This window comes from Dryobates pubescens, chromosome 25 (genome assembly GCF_014839835.1).
Source record: "Dryobates pubescens isolate bDryPub1 chromosome 25, bDryPub1.pri, whole genome shotgun sequence".
Lineage (NCBI taxonomy): Eukaryota > Metazoa > Chordata > Aves > Piciformes > Picidae > Dryobates > Dryobates pubescens.
This window is the reverse complement of record NC_071636.1, coordinates 7,974,414-7,995,599: the sequence shown is the minus strand read 5'-3', so window position 1 is coordinate 7,995,599 and position 21,186 is coordinate 7,974,414. Positions and strand designations below refer to the sequence as shown.

General features: G+C 41.7%; 3 protein-coding genes across 5 annotated transcripts; 2 read left to right on the top strand and 1 right to left on the bottom strand.

The window, feature by feature from the left end:
- Positions 1-424: 424 nt before the first annotated feature.
- On the bottom strand, positions 425-8,176 carry DENR (density regulated re-initiation and release factor). Of its 3 annotated transcripts, XM_054173168.1 has the most exons (9): positions 8,055-8,176; positions 7,789-7,872; positions 6,722-6,836; positions 5,819-5,838; positions 5,468-5,552; positions 4,775-4,861; positions 2,601-2,717; positions 1,424-1,563; positions 425-716 (listed from the first exon to the last, which is right to left on the bottom strand). In XM_054173168.1, the coding sequence occupies exons 3-9, from the start codon at positions 6,825-6,827 to the stop codon at positions 672-674; spliced, it is 600 nt and encodes a 199-aa protein (XP_054029143.1). In that variant the 5' UTR covers positions 6,828-6,836; positions 7,789-7,872; positions 8,055-8,176; the 3' UTR covers positions 425-671. The 3 variants fall into 3 exon arrangements, with proteins under 3 accessions (XP_054029143.1, XP_009907880.2, XP_054029144.1); XM_009909578.2 differs by lacking the exon at positions 7,789-7,872 and having other exon boundaries at positions 8,055-8,160; XM_054173169.1 differs by lacking the exon at positions 8,055-8,176 and having other exon boundaries at positions 7,789-7,971.
- A 92-nt stretch (positions 8,177-8,268) lies between these two features.
- Positions 8,269-13,250, top strand: GPN3 (GPN-loop GTPase 3). The gene is made up of 8 exons (XM_054173196.1): positions 8,269-8,383; positions 8,462-8,570; positions 8,654-8,821; positions 9,250-9,374; positions 9,934-10,049; positions 10,664-10,760; positions 11,792-11,920; positions 12,643-13,250. The coding sequence occupies exons 1-8, from the start codon at positions 8,336-8,338 to the stop codon at positions 12,703-12,705; spliced, it is 855 nt and encodes a 284-aa protein (XP_054029171.1). The 5' UTR covers positions 8,269-8,335; the 3' UTR covers positions 12,706-13,250.
- Positions 13,251-14,932: 1,682 nt separating this feature from the next.
- Positions 14,933-20,432, top strand: ARPC3 (actin related protein 2/3 complex subunit 3). The gene is made up of 8 exons (XM_054173288.1): positions 14,933-15,173; positions 15,229-15,437; positions 16,460-16,559; positions 17,669-17,745; positions 18,019-18,087; positions 18,369-18,495; positions 19,042-19,136; positions 19,910-20,432. The coding sequence occupies exons 1-8, from the start codon at positions 14,933-14,935 to the stop codon at positions 19,970-19,972; spliced, it is 981 nt and encodes a 326-aa protein (XP_054029263.1). The 3' UTR covers positions 19,973-20,432.
- Positions 20,433-21,186: the final 754 nt, after the last annotated feature.

Below are 21,186 nucleotides of genomic sequence, written 5' to 3'. Positions count from 1 at the left end.
CTCTTGAAAAAGAAGGAAACTAAAGGCATAAAGCCATTCAAATTGCCTCACCTAGAACACCAGCAGGGTTAGGAGATTGTTTGGAATTATGACAATAGGCTGTTTCATACATATTCCCATGTCTCTCAGTGTTTCCACATAGTAGAATAAAACAGGTAAGTTGGAAGGGACCTAAAGAGATCACCTAGTCCAACTGCCTGACCACTTCAAGATCCATTTTCCTTTAATTAATTACCTTTTAAACATATGTCCCATTCCCATTTCTAGGATTTTATGAGGTAAATCAGAAGTGTAAGTTTCACTGGTGACACAGCTTCTTCACTTAAATTCAGCAGAAGGGACAGCAAATTAAAAAAATTAATTACTTATTATTTTCCTGCAAGCCTGTTAGAGGAAAGTAGCTATAAAGAAAACAGAAACTGTGTTCAGTGAGGAACAGTAATTTTATTTAAATCTACTTCATGCATAAGCATGATAAACCCCCAATTTAACTTTGGCAAATATCACAATGAGAAAAACAAAAAAACAACCCCAAGCAGCCCATATAGAACAGTGAAAATGCCAAGGATACAGATTCTCCACAGTTGCACTGCAGAGCAAACGGGTTTAGAAGCCTCACTTTGGCTACGTCATTTATAACCATAGAATTAAATAAAGGTAGTCTTTTACTATCACTTCTTAACTTCTCCAAGATCTTCAATGCTATCATCATCCACCTAGGAAAAACAAAAGGAAAACCACAGCACATTAAAGTGTATTTTCTTCTCAGATGTCTCCCTCAATATTCACCACTGTACACAAAATGAAGTGTGGGACAAAGCTACAGCATCACCCGAGATTCCCTAATGTAAATTCTATGCGAGTGGCATGTGCCTACACAACATGGCTGAGCCTATGAGGCTCTGAATAAAGACAAGCCTACAGAGTTATTTCAGAAAGAATCCCAGTACCAGGACCACCAGAAGAAGGGAGTGTCAAAGAAACCACTTGTGCTTATAGCAGCACAATCAGACCTCCAACCGCCAACATTCCAGTCCAACCCACAATTAGCTAATCTATTCTGCTGAAGTACAAGTGGGTTTCTCTTTTTAAGGTTACTAATGTTGCAATATTTTAATGTATTCTGAATTACAAGGTTGCAATGTAGGAATGCTTTTGCATTCACCAGTAAGAAACGGTCACAAAGAAGTCACAGATGTTTGACAGATGAACTTATTCCTCACTCTAGTATCCACAAGAATAGGGAATTAATGCTTCTCGGACCACGGAAGCAAGATTTTAACTTAGGCATTCCCAAGTAGCAATGCAACAAATGCTCTTTCATTTCTGCAGAACAATCTGGGCTACCAAAGATGAAACCCTTTTCCAAAGTCACAGGCAATTGTGGAAAACTAGAGCTCGGACAGAAGAAAGAGTTTCTTACCTCAGGCCACTTCTCCTGGATTACATCAATAATGTCATCTGTAAAATCGCCCTGAATGATGATTTCATCTTCTCCTGTTACTGAGGCACCGCAGGAAAATTTCTGAGCAAAAAACCTCTGTGCTTCCTTAAGATCGATTTCTGTTGATGGGAAAAGAGTTTGAGTACAGTCACTGTCATAAAACTATTTTCTCAAGTTTAAAAATATCATCTTGGTTTAACTGTTGGAAACCTGGTGGCAGTTCACAGTTAAAGCTTTGCTACAGTTTCCAGTGAATGCAAAAGATCTGTTGTTTATATCCAAAACAACTGACTCTACAAATCTAGCAAACTCTTTTGAGGCCAAAATTGCTGAGTGGCCTCTACACAATCTGTTCATAAAGGTCTATGCTACATGCACTGACCAGAAAAGCACATGCAGAAATTATTAAAAAGCCCCCTCCAGTCCTGAGGAACATCCACAATCACTGAACAAGTTTTTCCATAGAAGTCCTTCAATGTATTCCTTTTACAAATGCATCCCAACAATTTTTGAGCTTGGCTTCCACCACAAGGACTCATATCCAAGTCAGACTGAGCTCATTCATGTTACTAATCACTCAATGAAACTGGTAATACTTTTGTGCAGGAAACATGTAACATCTTGTTAGGGAAATTTTAACCTTGTTTGCACTTTCTAACAGAATTTGTGATCAATGTGTGAAGAACCAAAGCTATGTGGGTCAGCATTGTCAGTGTATTTTCCTAATGATTTGACTGCTGTACTGGAAAGGCAGTTGAAGTCTTAATCAGCCTCAAGAATAGGCAAAATTAATGGTCAGTAACACGTTTTAGAGGTTTGATGGATATAAGCATCTTTTTGAAATTAAACATGTTTATAACTGAAGACAAGACTACTCTGAATTCTAACAAGCAGACCATTATGGGAAGCCCTGTTTCACCAAACCCTGTAACCCTATTTTGTTTCCAACCACCACGGAAATAAGGACTTCAATCATTTATCACTGAGGGAAGTCAGTGTACTTTTAGAATGCATTGGAACTGCTAAAAGCACCATGGCATTTTCACCTCATACAGAAGGAATTAGATCACCCAATGTAATACAATCAGAAGAAATACCACAAGGTTAAAGACAAGCACATCTAAAACTAACAAAACCCACATAAAAGTCAACCTACCAAATGTTGCAAGGCCACATACTCTTGTGACATATTTTTTCTTTGCTCTAGGAATTTTTGCTATTGTAACTTTTTGTGGTACAGTCTTCTTTTTCTGTTTTATCTGACCTCTTCCACCTGGAAAACAGAGTATAAGGTTACATAATTAGTTAAATGATGTCACACTTCAAAAGAAAAAGGCATGTAAGAACAGTTTGCTTCTTTATAGGGATGAAATCTGACATCTCCCCATCTGTGTTGGTAAACCAAAACATATTTTGCACGTTAGGGTTCCCATTTGGGTTTATTATTAAAGAAAGGGCCTGTGCCATCAAAGCTCAGTATTAAAAGAAATCACCTCAAACTTGCATTCAGGTTCAGCTTGCAAAGCAAAACCCCACTACAATTATCAAAAAAGGGCTTTTCCCCCACTTCATTAATGACTGCATTTAACCTCTCTTTCAGGAACTGTTCTGTGGTTGCAATCCTAGGAATAAACTGTGGATGTTTTTGGTGAGTTTAGCATCCTTAAGGTTAGTGTCTGAGGCAAAGCAACCCATTCATGTCCATTTACTGAGGCCATGAGGCTGTGCCTGCTCATGCTGCTGGGATAACAAGTAGATGAAGTCCTGGACATCAGTGCAAACCCCAGTATGAACCACACATCTTTAGGAGCCAGCAGAAACACTGCGGCTCTGAAACAGAAGCCAACTACAGTCCCTAACTGCCAAACTTCCACATGATTTAACTTCGTCCTTACTGTTTGTTTCTAGGCCAGCTTGAGGGAACACCACACATCAGGTAATTCTTAGCTGGAGTAAAACATGCAGAAGGTATTTTCCACTCATTAAGATTCTTCGAGTCAGATTAAGATCCACTAACTTTTGTACACAGTCATCAAGTTCCTTCAGGGTAACTGAACTTTCATGTTCTCAATCCTTCTCAGCATAAAAACCTGAAGGATTTATGACAAGCACACTAACCCCTTGTGACTTCTCATTCTAGCAGGCAGCACCTTCAATTCTACACTACTGAAAACTAATATCTGATATATCTCACAAATATCTGATAAACTAATATCTGTGTGTGTGTTAATTTTTTCAGTAAATTTCTTCAGTGTTTAGTAAGTTTCAGTTTGTTTTTCCTCATCCTCTCTCTTACAGACAATATTATACCATCATATTTAAGGAATTCCCCATAAAACTTTAAAACATTTCAGGATTTTCTCCTAGCATCTAAACACTATTATTTTAGAACCAAAAAACAGACTCAAAACTAACCACAGCACCCCACACAATAAATTAATGTTGACAGCAAATATCCTGAAATTTCTGGGAAAAGCATCTAAGCTGCAGAATGGGAATTGCTCTTACCACTCCATACAGCCTACTGACAAGACAAACATAACTGGTTACCAAGACACAAAAATAAGACATCTGCAGCAATATGTTGCTCAGAAATCTGTGTCTTACTGGGCTACTAACTGTAATTCCTGAAGCACTACAGACTAAATTGACACTCCACAGGCAAATGCACAACATCAACCCCAGCATTCTGATTTGTGGTGGTGTGTTAATTAAATCAACAGGAGGAACTCCAATGACTAAAGTGTGTTCAAGTTGCTTTCTATTTTTTTTGTCTTCCAAAGCTGGTTTTCGGAAGTGTTTTACGTTAGCATTGCTGGGATGAGAGACAGCTGTTAATGGAGACATGGGTGACTGTCAGAAGCACAAAACTAAATCCCATTACAGGAATACAGAGAAGGGGTTGAAGGAAAATAAGTTAAAAGCAGTGCTGTGAGGCATTAGGAAAGGAAAGCAGTCTTTGTTCCACTCTGCAAGCAACCTATTGTTAAACAGGGCAGAAACAAGTATTCTGGGAGACATGCCAGCTGATTTTAGGTTGAGAAGAATTCCTCCCTAAGTATGTACAATAGCAATGACAGGAACAATGAGACATGATGTAGATCATCTTTCACTTGCTATCACTACTCTCCAGTTCTTCCATCAGCACATCTCACCTCACTAGCTCTATTACCACTGGCAAAGAGATATTTGGCTCCTTTTCTGCAGAGTCTGAGTGTAGCTAACAACTAAAATGCCAGGAATCTGTGTCCAAATCTAGACCAGCAGGTGAGAAAGGGATGCCCCAAACTGCTTATATATCAGTACCACAAGCAACTATTTAGACCTTGCCTCTCTTTTGCTTCTTCTTCTCCTCTTCTTCTCCTCCCACAGTTCCTTGGCCTTCTCCAACCCCAGTTTCCTGTTTAGGTGAATTTTCTTAAACACATCAGAAAAGAGGTGGGGAGAAAGAACAAGATTAGTAGTGAGACAACCACAGCCTTACAGGAACAAGAAGCAAGGTACAGCCATATCTTGCTAAGCTCATAAATTCTTTAAGTGCAGCAGCCCCCTTGACTGACATATATTACATCTTCATTATAATACTTGTTCAAATTAGACCACGAAAGCCTTAGCTCAAAGATAAAATTCCAACACACTCTCTTCACAGAGAGACAGAAATTAATGATAGTGTTAACACTGACAATCTAAATACAAATCAACAAGTTCTCTATTATGAATGACCTTTCCTCCAGGCATCCACAGGAGACCAGACAAAGACTGATAAACTGATGGGAAACAAGCACAATGGATGACTGGCTGTAGTGGAAACCCTAAGAAAGCTCAAACTTTATTAAACTATACATTGCTTATTCAGTGTTTTCTGACATTATCAAACATTTTCTCAGCATCCAAAAGCCTGGCAGACTTATAAGAAAACAGTGAATTTCCATACTTGATGTAGAGGGAATAATTGGAGAAGCTCAAAGGTTTCTGAACACATCTAAGGGCATACACCAGTTAGAAAACAGAACAGATTCTTACCTACTGTAAGTTTTGCAAACTCATCTGGAAAATTCTTTTCTAACCATTGTCTGCATTTAGTGACATCAGGCATGTATTCGCAGTACTAGAGAAGAAAGGTCACATCAATCTTGTCAGCAGAGTAACCACAAAATGTCTCACAAATACACCAAAATGCATTTGCTGTCAGCTCAGCCGTTTCCCTTTAAGGTGACTGAATGTGAGTATTATACTAGCACATAAGAAATCTCCTGTCACCCTAAAGATAACAGTGGCTGAAGCACAGAAGTGCAGCCATGAAGAAAAAGAATCATCGTAGTCAGGAATCAGAGGACGGAAAGAGAAATTCAGACAACAAAAGAATTAACTCACCTCTGTTGGCAATGAACAGACTGGAAAAAGAAGGGAGAAAAAAAGAAATAAAAAGATTACAAAAAGGAATTTTTCACTCATAGGCTTAGTGTGAAATGCAAAATGATATTTTGAAATTAGGGATGGTTTCCTGCATCATAATTTCTGGTTACACCACAAAGTGACTCAAGAGCATTACTTTATCGATACCCCCACATTTCAATTTTTCTCTCATTAGTTAACTGCTTGCTTGATCTACATTAGGGTAAAATTATCACACCAAAAGCAGTTGGTCAGTGAAGAAAGGGAAGGAGACAACTACAGCTTTGGGGAAAGTTGTAGAAAGAAACAACAGTTCTACCTGAGGCAAAAGATATACCTAATAAATTACCACACTTTGGTTCTTTTCTGCAAAAGCTGAAAGTCCAGAAAAGAGGCTCAGCCCCAGAAGAAACCCAAACCCATCATGCAGGCTTTCACACACAACAGGGTTTCTTTCCTAGTCCTCTGAAGCTGTATTCAAGTCCAAAACAAAAGAACATACCTATCTGAAAAACAAACCTGTCTAGATTATTTACCTCTCTTTAAACATAACTACAAATGTAATCAGTGAAGAATAGTTGTAAATACAGTGACAAAATTACTTTCATTAATTCTGCCTTTCTTATTGTCATACTAATGCTCAGAGGCCTTTTCTGTGGCTTTCTGCAGGTAGAGATCTCTGCTCAACAGTTCCTAACCTCCATCTCAGAAGGAAGACCACTACATTTCACCACGTTTCAGATAAAATACACAACACAAACTACTTCAGAAAGAGGACCAGAAAAGTCAAGCTGACCAAAAGAAAGTTTCCAGTTCTCCCATTCTGCTATGCTTCCCTCACAACCAGCACCTGTAAGAAACAACTGTCCCTTCAGCACTTGCCTCCACAGTAGAGAACCCGAAGAGGATAGTCTCCATCTGACCTGGGACCGCTCTTTACATCTCCTCTGCAGTCAGGGACCACAGGCTCGGCTACGTCTGTTGCCATGTCACAAGTCTGGAGGTCACAAAACAAAAGAATCAAGACCTAAGTTTTGGGTTATTCCAATTCAACAAGAATCATACAAGATCCCAGAGAAAACAGAAACAATCATAAGAATAGCTGGAGAGATCATGAAGGAGGAAAAAAAAGGAAAAAAGAATAAAGAAAATTAAAAAATATGGAGACAATGTCTGGAATTCTAGCACATAAGGTGGGGAGCAGGGGGAAGCTCAGTGTCACAAAACGCAGACTAAAATGAAGATATATCTATGAGAACACCACAAGGAATTACAGAACATACTGAGTTAAGCAAAACATGAAGTATCATGTTAAACCAGTGACATCTAAACAGCAGGTGCACTGAAGGAGTGTGTGTAGGGGTACTGCCCATATACCAGCAGAGAAAAGGGGTCACTTAAATAAGCGTCTGGAGAGTTACAACTGATCCCAGAACACTGGCAAAAACATTCAACCACCACAAAATAAGGGAAATAATCTCAGCCCACTAATATATTCAGTAATTGCTTAAACACACACATTTTTGGGCAAGGGGCTTAGAAAATCGGACTCAACAGCGAAGGGGTTTGCAAAGTGTGAGAAGACCCCCAGGGTCCCAGTAGCAAGCAGAATGTGCGTGCAAGTTTCAGAGCCAGGATGCTCTCCAAGCCGTGCCTGGGCAGCGTAAACAGCTAAGGGAAAATGTCAGGGTGCCAGAGAATGTGGGTTTCAGGGTAGAGGGCCAGCTGTAAAAGGCGGGAGGCGGTCACAGCGAGGTGATGGATGCGGGTGTACCCATGGAGATCCCAAGTGGAGGAGGGAGGGCGCTGGGTAACAGAGAGGAAAAATGAGAGCAGGTCAGGGAAAAGAGGAAGTATTCTGGAATACCAGACGTGATGGGGTAACAGACATGGTGGGATGGCACGGAGGAGAGGGACCCAGAGCTGAGAGAAAGGAGGGCGCCGGGTACCTGAGGAGGGGCAGGTTCGCAGTGCGGGAAAGGTGCCGAAGCTGAAGAAAAGGAAGGCGCCGGGTACGTGACGACGAAAGGATGCTGAAAAGAGACAAGGGGGATTGCTGAGAGGGAAAGCAGAGCCACGGTATCGGGGAAGAGGGAGAGGGAAGGTGTCGGAGCTGAAGGCAGGATGCTGGTAGCCGAGGAGGGAGGACGGGGCAGGCCGCCCTCCCCTGGGACGGGGCGGGGGGAGCCCAGGGGTGGCAGCGGTGTGACGTTACCCGAGAGGCCCCTCAGGCCGCGGTGGCGGCGAGGCGGCGGCGGCTCCGACACTTCGTACTGCACGTGCGCCCTGCCCAGCACCGCCGCCGTCTCGCGAGGGCCGCGCAGTGGGACGGGCGAAGGCGCCTCCGCGTGTAGTTTGAGCCCACCGGCTCGCCGTACTCAAGCGCGCAAGCCAATAGGTTATCGGAGGCACGTGGCCAGGAGAGCTACGGGCTGCTGGAGCGGCCAGTTGTCACCCCTTCGCCGTTGCGCGGAGGCCGCCGGCCCGTCCGCCACCATGCCGCGGTACGCGCAGCTGGTGATGGGCCCAGCGGGCAGCGGGAAGGTGAGGGGGGAGCACAGGAGGGTGGCGGCGGGGAGGTGACGGCGGTGAGGTCGGTGCCTGACTGTGTGTGACTTGCAGAGCACGTACTGCTCCACCATGGTGCAGCACTGCGAAGCGCTGGGCCGCGCCGTGCAGGTGGTCAACCTGGACCCGGCGGCAGAACTCTTCACCTACCCCGTCATGGCAGGTGAGCGGGTGGAGGCTGCCCACAGAGACCTTGGGGGGGCAGCTGTAAGCACGGGAACCAAAAACACCTGTTTGTTGTTCCAGACATCCGAGAGTTAATAGAAGTGGACGATGTCATGGAAGATGAATCCCTAAGGTTTGGTCCCAATGGCGGCTTGGTGTTTTGCATGGAATACTTTGCCAATAACTTTAATTGGCTAGAGGAAAGCCTTGGGCATGTGGAGGATGACTATATATTGTTTGATTGCCCAGGTAAACAAATGTCAACGTTGTTGTATTGTTCTTCATGTGCAACGTACAATTTGCTGTATTTGTTGTTGGTTGTAATCATTCCGACTTCACTGTTAACAACTGTCAGGGGTCACTTTCAGATGTTTAAGAAGTAAACTTGGGCCCAAGATAATGTGGGAGACTGCACTAACTTCTAATAGCATCATTTGGTGTAACAACAGTATGGCAACTACTAACTTAACATTAATTGGAGATCAAAGAGGGAAAAAAACCCTACTGTTTATTTTCCATTTAGCCATTATAAGTTCTTCAAATATAGTCAGAGTTGTCTGAAAATAAAGATGCTTTACAAGCTTCTTTTTGTATTCAGTGCAATGCCCACATTATATAACTCATAATTGTTGCTGTTAGGTTTGCATTTCTGCATACTAATGTCCTGTGTTCCCTAGGTCAGATTGAACTCTATACACATCTGCCAGTGATGAAACAGCTGGTAGAGCAGCTTCAGCAATGGGAATTCCGTGTCTGTGGAGTTTTTCTTGTGGATTCACAGTTTATGGTGGAATCCTTTAAGGTATTAACTTGAAATCTGTTTTAGAAGTCCATATCAATAAAGAGTAAGAAATCTAAGTGATTTAGGGAGCTGGGTTTGTTTAGTCCAGAGGAAAGAATGCTTAGCTGGGGGAGATGTGATTGATGTCTTCAGCTGCCTCAGATGCTGCAGCAAAGAAAAAAGTCCTGCTCTAGTAGTCAGCCTGGAAGAGGGGCAGAGAGAGACTGTGTAGTGTATGTTCATGCCAATTGCTCAAAACTTGACTGGGCAGCCTGAGCAACCTGATCTGACTTTGAAGCTGTCCCTGCTTTGAGCAGTAGTATGGATCAATGGATCAAATTACCTCTAAAAGCTCTTCCAACTTAAATTCTTCTGAGAGAGCTTTCTCAGATCTGCAGAGGGACTGCACTTTCCCCATCTAGAAGCTAGAATACAAAGATGGGCTTTGAGTTTCATAATGCCCTTCAGAGAGGCAGATTCTGATCTGAGGCTCTGGAAAAGTTGGTCTGTGGTTGAGTGCCCTCTGTGTTCATGTTTTGGTTTTCTGTGCTTACCTACATAATTCTTCATATTCCTTAAGTTTATCTCTGGAATTCTGGCAGCACTCAGTGCAATGATATCTTTAGAGATTCCGCAGATTAACATCATGACCAAAATGGATTTGCTGAGCAAGAAAGCCAAGAAGGAAATAGAAAAGTAAGTTCCAAAGTATTTCATACACTCTACTGTAGTATTTTGATGTAAACATCACTCAAAATGTAGTCAAATGTTTGCCACAATTAAAACATACCCTTTTGGAATGGGAGATGCTGCATTTGGTTCATACTGAACATGTTCTTTAAGTGTCTGGATAGGATGGTTAGAATTTAGTCAGTCTACTATATTTGTACTAAACTCTGGATTTTTCTGTAAATAATTATCCTGAATTTATGTCATTCTGAATTACATTCCAGGGTCCTACACTTAAGAACCTAAATCAAAGCTGATCCTATCTCTTTTTTTGATACTAAACATACTGCACTACTTAGGTGTTATTTTTGTGCTGAAATTACAAAATTGATGTTTTTCCCTTTAGACTTCCTCAAAGCTTTCCTGAGTATACAAACAGATTAGCAAAAAAAAGTAAAAATCACTTTAGTTGATTCTACTGGCAATTGTAATCTGAGATACTCAACTGCTTACAAAAACTAATTTAACAATTGAAGTTCTCCTGATAGGAAGTTCTTTCTGTTCACAGAGTGACAGATGGTTTGGTAGCTGTACAAGGCCAAGGATTCTGCCTGTGTTAACAGTGACTTTGTTTCTCCCAGGTACTTGGATCCAGATATGTATTCTATGATTGAAGATTCTACAAATATATTGAAAAGCAAAATGTTTAAAAAACTGACTAAATCTATATGTGGATTGGTAGGTATATTGCTTTTTACCCAGTACCTATACATTCAGTCCTGTATTTATAAACCATATTATATGGTTGCTGACTTCATTGCTGTTACAGCTATGTAGTCAATAATCCTTGTCCTCAAACTGTGTATTTGCTAACAAAGCCAGGATCTAAGAGATTCTCAGGCACTTGAGCATTTTACTTCTTGCCTGGTTTAACTCAGGGGTTTTTTGTTGTTTTTTTTTCAGATTAGCATCAGGTACTAACATTAAGATTGTAGTGAACACATTTCTCTGAATCCTGTTCTAATAGCAGTTTTCTGCTAATAGCTTTTTCTGCTGTGTAGAACTTAGCCAGGTGTTCTGAGTGAGGAATTGCCATGGTTTGCAGCCTGGCTTTAAATGGCATGTAAGCAGTCCGGACAGGGAAGCTCTAAGTGTGGTTCAAGGAAATGAGCTCTGGTGAGACTCCATCCAGAGTCCTGTGTCCGGCTCTGGGGTTGTCAGCAGAGGAAAGCCATGGATCTGTTGGAACAGATCCACAGGAGGCCAGACAGGTGACCCAAGGGCTGGAACCCCTCTGTTGTGAGGACAGGATGAAAGACTTGGAGTGGTTTAGCCTGGAGAAGAGAAGGCTCCAAAGAGACATTGTCGCCTTTCAGAACTTAGAGGGGTCTATAAGAAAGATGAGAACAATCTTCTTAGCAGGGCCTGTTGTGACAGGACAAGAGTTGATGGTTTTAAACTAAAAGAGGGAGATTTGGACTAGAGATAAGGAAGATGTTTTTTTACCCTGAGGGTGGTGAAACACTGGCTCAGGTTGCCCAGAAAGGTGACAGGTGTCCCATCCCTGGAAACAGTCCAGGTCAGGTTGGATGGGGCTCTAAGCAATCTAATCTGGTTGAAGATGTCCTTGCTCACTGCAGGGGCAATAGACTAGATGACCTTTAGAGGGCCCTTCCAACCCAAAATATTCTTCAAGTGGTTTAGAGTGCTGTGATTGAGAACTACTTAACTGCATTTTCTTACTACCATCCTTTGAATCCTTTCCCTAGATTGATGACTATGGCATGGTTCGATTTCTGCCTTTTGATCGCTCTGATGAGGAAAGTATAAACATAGTTCTGCAGCACATAGACTTCACCATTCAGTATGGAGAAGATCTGGAATTTAAAGAACCAAAGGTAAGGTACTTCTGATGATGAACAATTCAAAAGTATCCAGAATGCAAGTTGTAACATAAATGTTTGCCTTGCTAATAAATTACTGTCTTAGTATGGTTCAAAATAAGCCATTGTTTAGTCTTTTAGTGATAACCCTTCTATCACCTGAATTTACAGTTATGAAAGTTAAATTCTGTAATGTCATCTTGCATGTGCAGAGTGATCAAATGATTGTGTTTCTGATGCTTCTGTTTTCAAAAATAATGGAAAAAAAGGCCATTAAGATCACTAAGATTTCTTCCTTCAAAACTGTTCAAACTCCCCTGATAGTTGCTGCGTTGAACTGCTGTGTTATGTACAAAATGCAGATTAGGAATAAATTCAATCATGTGAAAACAGACAACAGAACACTGCTGTGTTAAATAGGTTCCAAGCCCCATCAGGTTTTATTATTCAGCTCATAAATCCTAAGGAACAAGTCCAATGCTCTTAGTCATTTTTTTTCCATTCAGTTTTGTACTCCCAAGTATGCAGAACACCTGGGTCTAGATTTTGACATACACAATTTTGATAACTCTAGGAACAATTTGCTTTTCAGAAAGTTCTGCTACATGTTTTATGGAACCATACTAGAGATTGTTCCTGTTGTGGTTTCTAAAATAAAATGTGACAGAACAGGCAGTGTACAAGAGCCACTAGGGGAAAGTCAGATTTTACCTTTTTTGTTGTTTCCTTTCTGTCAGGAAGTTGAAGAGGATAAATCTGCTCTTGTGGATGAATACTTTCAAGATCACGTGGATGAGTAAAAAGTGGATGCTCAAAACTGGAAGGAAAATACATTTCTTAAAAAATGGGGTGGAGGGAACCCACACCTACACAGCCACACTTGATGTTTTTTATGTGTAAAATAAGATTTATAGTGAACTATATGACCTTGTGACTATTTTAATAAACAATTTTTTATTATTAAGTGTGTGTGTCAATATAGGTTAGTGTTAGCACATAAAAATTCCCCACATACAGATCTGTCTCATCTAAGCATAGGAATGCTTGGAAAAAAAACCTATTTGCAAAAGAGGCAAAGTTGGATGTAAGTATGTTGTAATAAATATTTCTCTCCTGCCATGGGTAGTTAGTGTCATTATTAAATGAGAGAAAGAGTTGATCTAAAGGGTGCAAATTGTGCTTCATGAACCTGAATTAGATAAAAAGTTTACTGGCAACCTCCAAGGGACATCTGGTCAGTGAGTGGTCTCTCACTTTTCTTGAGGAACATCAGTGTTCCACATTCACTTTGGAGGAGCCTAGATTTTAAGCTTTAAGGCTGGTTTTCATACAAATTGCACATGGATATATAGGTGGTTATACATCAATAGTATCATAAGCATGGCAGAACACTAAGGAAAATCAGCTTAAATAGAACTTGATGATGGTCTTTTGCAATAATATTAGAAACTCTGTTAATTAATGAAAAATACATCAACAAATAAGCTGCCCTCCCCCTCAATACATTTCCTGCTATAGACACATAAAATAGGAAGTGTGGTGCTTTCAGAGAAGCCAAACTTCATCATATTATTTCCAAAGAACACACCTAAATAACTAAATACATGTTAAAATGGTCTTAGGAATTTTCCAGGCAAGTAGCATCAGTTCTGGCATTAGGTATAACTGTTAAGGGACTGTTGATAGCAGATAATTCCAGCCCTATGGAAAACTGTACTGCTGAATTTACCTCTGTTTATAGTTCTTTTATATATACAGGCTGTTCCTGGGGTGTCTTGATTGTTTCAAATTGTGTTTTATTGCTTCTCCTATAATCTATTAGTCCAATTTATTAGCTACATTCAGATTAATTTCAGGATGTGGGTTTGTTTGGGGTTTTGGGGTTTTTTTGCTGCTTATGTCCAAGTCTATATCAACCTTTCCTTTTCCATAATTCTATGGAACAAGATTTACTCCATGGAGTATTTTCCAAAAAGGGCCTCATGGCTGTGAAATGCTTAACAACAGTGAATGCTTATATGTAGGAAAATCATCTAGTTTATATACTAGAAGTCATAGAATCAACAAGGTTGGAAAAGACCTCAACTCCATCCTCGCAAAATATGAGCAGCCAAGTATTTCAGTGCAAGAAGAACAACCAGGATCAGCCTGGTTACTCAGCAGATGTCTGAGTGCAAAGATATCCCTTAATGAAAATAAAATCAGGGACTGAGTAATTGGGATGCAGCTGTACTTACCTAAACCTGGGTGTGATAGCAGCCTGGGACAGCTAAGTTTGTAGCTTCTCGCTTCTGCTCCAGAAGGGGTAATGTTTTCTTACTCCTTAGTAGGATTACTCTTCTTGTCTACTTAAATAAATGGTAAAACGATCATACTGTTGATGCAGTACTTATTTTTGAAGTGGTTTTTCCAAAGCAGAGTCAGAACAGGTAGAAATGCTCAAAATACTAGCAAATCCTGCATATCTAGAGAAAAATGGGTACCTGGAGTCCCTATGTGGAGGTCAGGGATGATTGCATGGGATCTTTTAAATGGGAACAAAATAAAACTGGGAAATAAGACATCATCTACAATGGTTTTCCAAAGTTGTATTGGGTAGCCTTATGACATCTACAGCAAGTATGGTAGCTGGCATTCCTAAAACCTTACCCCTAGTTGGGTATTGGGTTTTAATAGTTACAGCATAGGTTAACCTCATAATGGGGCAAGTCTTTATGCCCACAGAAAGTTAGTAACATCATGGCAGGTCCTGATCTGGCTGAATTAAACCAGGCAAACACCGGTAGAGCAATGGTGACTTAACTCACCTATGGACCGGACTCATCCATGGGATGAGACACACTTGTGGTATCTCCAAAGGACAAACCTCAGCTTTGACTCACCTTGCAAATCTGCTTTTCCTTCCTGATTCATGCAATGAGTCTTAACAAGGGGGCAAATTCAGCATGCTGGGTCACAAAAAAAATCTTATGGCTTGATAGCGACAAGAGTGTGTACTTTAAAATACTACATCCCTGCAAACACAACATGTTGGGACCCATTCTGTGCTTCCTTACACCAACTTACGTTGGATCAGGGCAAGCCACCCACAGGAGCACTGTAAACACAGAAAACTGTGAGCAAAGCATCCCCACCTCTTGCCAAGTGCTGGCCCTCGCCAAGGACAGGGGCTTGCACGGAAGCAAGGTGGTCAGAGTGGCTGGAAAAGGGTGGTATGGAGGAATAAAGGAGGGCTTACTTGCAGTGCCAGCCATAGCAAAGGCAGAAGGTGGGGGGAAAACTCCGTGGAGGAGGGGGAAAAAGCAAATAAGCCCCCGTCTGAGCGTGCACCGACCCCGCGCTGGCAGAGCTCTCCCTAGCAGGAGCGGAGCCTGCGGGGCGGTGCACGCTGCAGGCCGCGGCTCCGGCTTCCCCTGCTCGCACCGCCTCTGCTGCCTCATTTCCTGCAGCGCAGGCAGAGCAGGAAGGGTTTGCCGCCAGCTCCTCTCTGCTCCTGTCCCCACCGAACCGCGTCCTGCCCTTCGAGATGCCGGTGAGGGGACTTCGCACCCGTGTCTCGGCCAGCCCCTGATGGCGGGGAGAGAGGGCAGGAAGGCCTGGGGCAAAGGGGCCAGCACGGGGAGGGCAGGGTGGGTGCGACCCTGGGCCGGGGGACATGGATTCTGCTGCTGGGGTCTTGACTGTGTGCAGCTGCTGGGGTGGAGAAAAGGGGCTGAAGCTATGGGAGCCCTGTGAAGAGCAGGGAAATGTTCTTTATGGGAGACTGCTGGAAGGCCAGCGCCCTCTTCCTCCTCCTCTTACATCTTCCTCCTCCCAGAGACCCACCCGCAGACGGGAAGGTGGTAGCTCCCGGATTCGATGGGGAGGAGGGTGGTAAACGCTGTTGCTCTATTCACACCAGCTTCCCTTGGTTGAAATAAACTGCTCCAGGATGCTTACTCCTCCATTTGCATCCTACTCTTCCCCCCCTCACAACCTCATCTGTAAGGAGGGGAAGCTTCCCATTCCCACAGGGGAAGTGTCTGTGAAGTGCCTAAATCTAAGCTCACTGGTTGTTAAAAATTAGTTTCCCACGAAAATTTGTTTGTTTGGGTTTTTTCATTCACCAGTTCTAGAGTGCACAGAAAGGTCTTTGATTATGTGGCTGTATGTTAAGTCTGGCTTTATTTATTATTAGCTAATGCTAATTAACTAGGCATCAAAATGAAATATCACCAACTAACCTTCAGTGAACTATGTGGTGGCCCATCACTTGGGCAGGAGAGCAGGGCTGTTAGCTTTGGGGTTATGCTGCCTGTGAATGAAGCAAGAAGAATTTTCTCCCACCACTGTGAATGATGCCAGTGATGATGCTTCCATGGTCTTCCTCAGAACAATGCTGAGATCTGGACCTAATTAGAAAACAGTGATTGTTTGTACAAGGAAAAATTGTTGGAAGCATCACTAATGAACTCAACTCTTAACTCCTAGTTGGCAAAGACAAGAGGGACATGATCAGACACCAAAATGTCTATTTTCAGTTGTATTAATAACCAGACTTCCTCCCATCTCTAGGCTTACCACTCAACTTTAATGGACTCAGACACCAAGCTAATTGGGAACATGGCACTGTTACCCATCAGAAGCCAGTTCAAAGGCCCAGCACCTCGAGAAAGTAAGTTCACAGTAGCCTCTGAAAACCTGCCTGTATGTAGCCCATCAGCATCTCATGATTTCACAGAAAACACTCAAAACATCTGGTTGGAAGATACCTCAAAGATCATTCAGTTCAACCTTCAACTCCAAGGCAGCCCTATCAAGGCCTTGGAGTCATGGGTTGGAAATGGAGTGCTTTGCAATTTAGAGAGGAGGAAAAAAGCTTTCAAATACTTAAGTTGTGCAAATCATAGAGAGTAATTATGCATAGATAAATATGCACCCCTGCTAAATCAAGTTGTTTCAGTAATTAAAGCCTATAGTTACTGTGCCCGGGCTTCCTCCTGTGTCTGACTGTGCTCTTCAGCAGGGCTTGGGGAGGATGTGGCAGTGTGAACCCTTTTCTGTCAGAGGAAGTGGAGGTTTAGCTACGGAGAACTTGTGCTTTGAGTCTGCAGCTGAAGACACTCAGCTGCTCTGAGGATGAGGAGTAGGATAGGCAGCACTTCAGGGTAGGGGGCTTTAGAAATTGAAGTTATAGGCATCCCAACAGAGCCCACAGGGAGCCTGGCAGGGATTTGTCTTCAGCACATAAAGTAGCACTTCACAGGCATGATGTCCCCAGTAGTATAGCAGTTGAGTTTGAAAAAGGAAATAAGCAATCTTGGATGGTGGCAAAAGCAGGTGAAAGTCACAAGTGAGCTTGTCACTATATGTTCTGCTCATCCTTTTTTGGAGAGGATAATGAAGTTTGGTTGTGATGTTGCCCTTTCTCAAAAAACATTTTTGTGTTCTGAGAAAACTTTTATGCTGTTAAAATTCTGTTGAGTTTCTTAACTGGTAGAAAAGTGGGGAACTGATGAATTGCTGCTGTTGGTGGGGTGAGAAGTCGTAGGAGAGGAAGGGAGTTAAAGCTCCTGCTAAGAGTAGGAAGCTTACGTGTTCTGGTCTGAGCTCACCAGTGTTTCACACAACCATGACTCTTACACAGTGCTGTCTTCTGCTTTTTTGTAAATACCAAGGTTTTGCCTTTGCAATCATCCTTATTTATGTATTTCAGCGAGTAAAAGTGATGACCACATGTAGTATAATGGTGCACTGTTTAACTCTATTTCTTTTTTTTGTTAGCTAAGGACACAGATATTATAGATGAAGCCATCTACTACTTCAAAGCTAATGTCTTCTTCAAAAATTATGAAATTAAGGTAACTTTTTGAGACACTATGCTTGCAGTTGTTCTTTGGAGGGTGGTGCTGTGAATATAAATTCATTTTCAATGAAATAATTCAACTGGATAACAAAATCTCCCCTTCCTCCCACTTAATTTTTTAAGTTGGGTAGATGTAATGAATTGCAAGTCCATCTCTCATGGGGAAAGTGTAGGCCAAAATGTTTGAACTCATTCCTTTTATCAGTTGCATGAAGGAACTCCCTTAACCTGAGAGCAGCTGGGCTCTGAGTTTATTCTTGTTTTGCAGAATGAGGCTGACAGAACACTGATCTACATAACCCTCTACATTTCTGAGTGCTTGAAAAAGCTGCAAAAGGTAAGAAAAGTGAATTTAGGTGCAGGAGGGAAAATGAGTCTCTTCTGGGGGTTCTGCTCAGGAAAGGACTTGCTGATATCTCTTCCCATTGGCATAAATCCTGCTCACAACAGTCCCAGTTGTTGGAGCCACAGATACTCCAAGGCTGTGGATCTCCAAAGAGTTGTGTTATTATTCTTGATGAGTTTTTATGTGATAAGAGACTGGCAAAATATTTCGCTCTGATGCTCCATCAGCTTTTGTTTATAACTGTTAATCCATTGTTTGCCTGGTTCGTACAGTGTAACTCCAAAGGCCAAGGAGAGAAAGAAATGTACACACTAGGAATCACTAACTTCCCAATCCCTGGGGAGCCTGGCTTTCCACTTAATGCCATTTACACCAAGCCTGCCAACAAACAGGAGGAAGGTAAGGCTAATCCAGGACCTCTGAAAGCTTCCTTGGGATCATATGTTGCTACCTGCATTTCTGTGACTACAATGAGAAACATTCCCTTAAAACTGAATCTTTTAAATCTGCAGTTCTGTTTTCTAGGAGCAGTGAAACTGGATTTTTAAAAATGGAGGGTACAGTTACTTCCCTGGATCTATATATCCAAGAGAAAAATTAATAGGGGTCTGAGTTTGCATTTTGCATCATCATCACCTGTAATGGTGCTCAATGCTAAACCCTGTAATGGAGCTCAAGCCAGATATAGCTGCACTGGCAGATTAGGAAGCTCACAACAACCAGCAAAGTTAACTGAGAGAAGAAAACAGTTTGGTAGATCTTTTGTGCTGGTACAAATGTCATAAAAATCTCAAGTACAGTTGTAAATCATGCAAATTCAGCCAGCCAACAATGTGAAAACTCGTTTTCTGTTTTAAGCAGTGATACCTGCTGCTTTCCTGTTAAATTCAGGTTGACTTGGTGCTATCTGAGTTTACACTCTTTTTATCCTGTGCTGTGTTTCAGAGGTGATGAGGGCCTATTTGCAGCAGCTGAGGCAAGAAACTGGTCTTCGCCTTTGTGAAAAAGTATTTGATCCTCAAAGTGACAAACCCAGTAAGGTAAGCTTAGTGCAGTCATCACAGATGAAATGTGTGAAGTGAGATGATGGGGAGAGGGATCAGGTGTGGGTAACTTCAGCACAAGCGTCACTGTTTTTACAAGGCTAATGAAATAGCAGGCTGCAAGTTATCAATACATTTCATCTATAATGTGGTAGGACAGCAAATGCCAGTTTTGGTTTCTTGAAAAAGCAGGGCAAGTAATAAGTGATGTCTGGTTCAACTCTTCAAAGTATCACACATCTGCTGGTGGCAGGGTTTTCAAATGGAAATTCACAGGCATGAGAGATGCTGTTTATCTTCTCAGGCAGTTCTGATTTGATAGCTTCTTTGAAGTAGAACATTTTGCCTTGCATCCAGATTTAAAAAAAAAAATAGCTAATCAACACATGAATAACCTCCTGATGGTTTATGTTTCATGTGCAAACGTGACTGCATTTAATACTGAAATTACTAGGCTCGTTTAGTTTCAAAGGCATTGCTGCATGCCTTGCTCATAATGATATTTTAATAAATACATTGGAATAAACAGTAGAAATAAGATAAATAAGGGAAAGTAGACTGTCCTGCTTTAATTAGGAGGTCTGTATTAGAAATTCATTGGGTCATTTCTTGTCCTTTTGTTTGCCTAAATTCCAGAAGAAACCAGTATGGAAAACTGTATGTGCAAAACTGGAGCCTTAATACTTATTTGTCAGAAGTTGAATACTTCAAACTCACCATTATTTTTTATTGCATGGAAACCATGTCTGATTCTCTGCTTCCTTCCGCAGTGGTGGATCTGCTTTGTGAAGAGACAGTTCATGAACAAGAGTCTGTCAGGTCCTGGGCAGTGAAGAGGCAAAGTAGCAACAACATTAAGCATTTCCACAGAAAAGTGTTTTAAGTATTTTGCCTTTGTTTCGGATACATTTTGTACCAAGGAAAAATTAAGTGCTTAAACAAACAAACAAAAAAACTCACAACAAAAACCAGAAACCAATAAAATGAGGGATAGAGGGAGGGAGAGCAAAAAGATCGTTTGTGTAAGCAAATACTATTAAGCTGGTGCTTAATAAGTGCTTTCTAACGCTGTTTCAGATGCAAGCTGCTTTATTATCAGTGGGGACAGCTAGCATTTAAAACAGGGCTTGTATTTAAAAGATATGGGCTTGCCTGTGGGGCAGGGGGAGCTGTGTAATTGCTCTACTGGCTAGAGTCTTGGTATTATATGTCCACAGAAAACATACTTCTCACGCTGTGTTGTTGAGTGCAGTGATTTTTACCTTGTTTTCAATAAACTTAGCTTGTAATTAATGTGGTAACTGCTTTATGTCTGACGGATAGCCTTCAAAGAAATCAGAGGGGTGAAAAGACCATCATTATTGTGTCATGTTAATGGGCAGGAAGTGAATCATTCCCACTTGAAAACAGGACTAATGGAGGGGCTGTAGTTTGCAGCAAGGTGTTTATTTCGGTCTGCCTCCACAGAGCTGTGCTCCATTGTACTCCAACGCCTTCAAAGGCTAATGTAGGCAGATTACACACAGCTTCGTCTGAGGAGTCCAGCACACGCATCACACAAGTACCAGCAAAAAATGATGGTTTTGATCGGTCAGTTCTTGAAGAACTGCAAATCCAAGTTTGGTTTATTCAGAGTTCTCTTTGTGACTTTGTGACTTTTTTCGCTGTCACCTTGCATCACCAAGACACTTCATGTGCTACTGAAGTCCAGTCCCAGTGATGTTTTACTGTTCTGTTGATTGAGAGGTGTATTCCTCTCAGCAGGCATGTTGAAACAGAAAGCTCCCAGAGGTTTGATTTGTAATAGCAGTAACAGGATAACCATGTTTTTTATTTTACTAGTAAAAGGAGGGGGGGGGGAAAGATTGATGATTCACCTCTCCTTTCAATCTGTGCGTTGCAGATAGCAGTGGACCTAGTGAGGCGTTTACCCTGGTTGTTGCTCATAAGAAATCCAAGTTTTCCTTAGCTACTTTTTCTGATACATGTTACATTTAGCTGCTGCAACCAGCACATAGTAGTCTCAGAAGAAAAAGACCTTGACTCA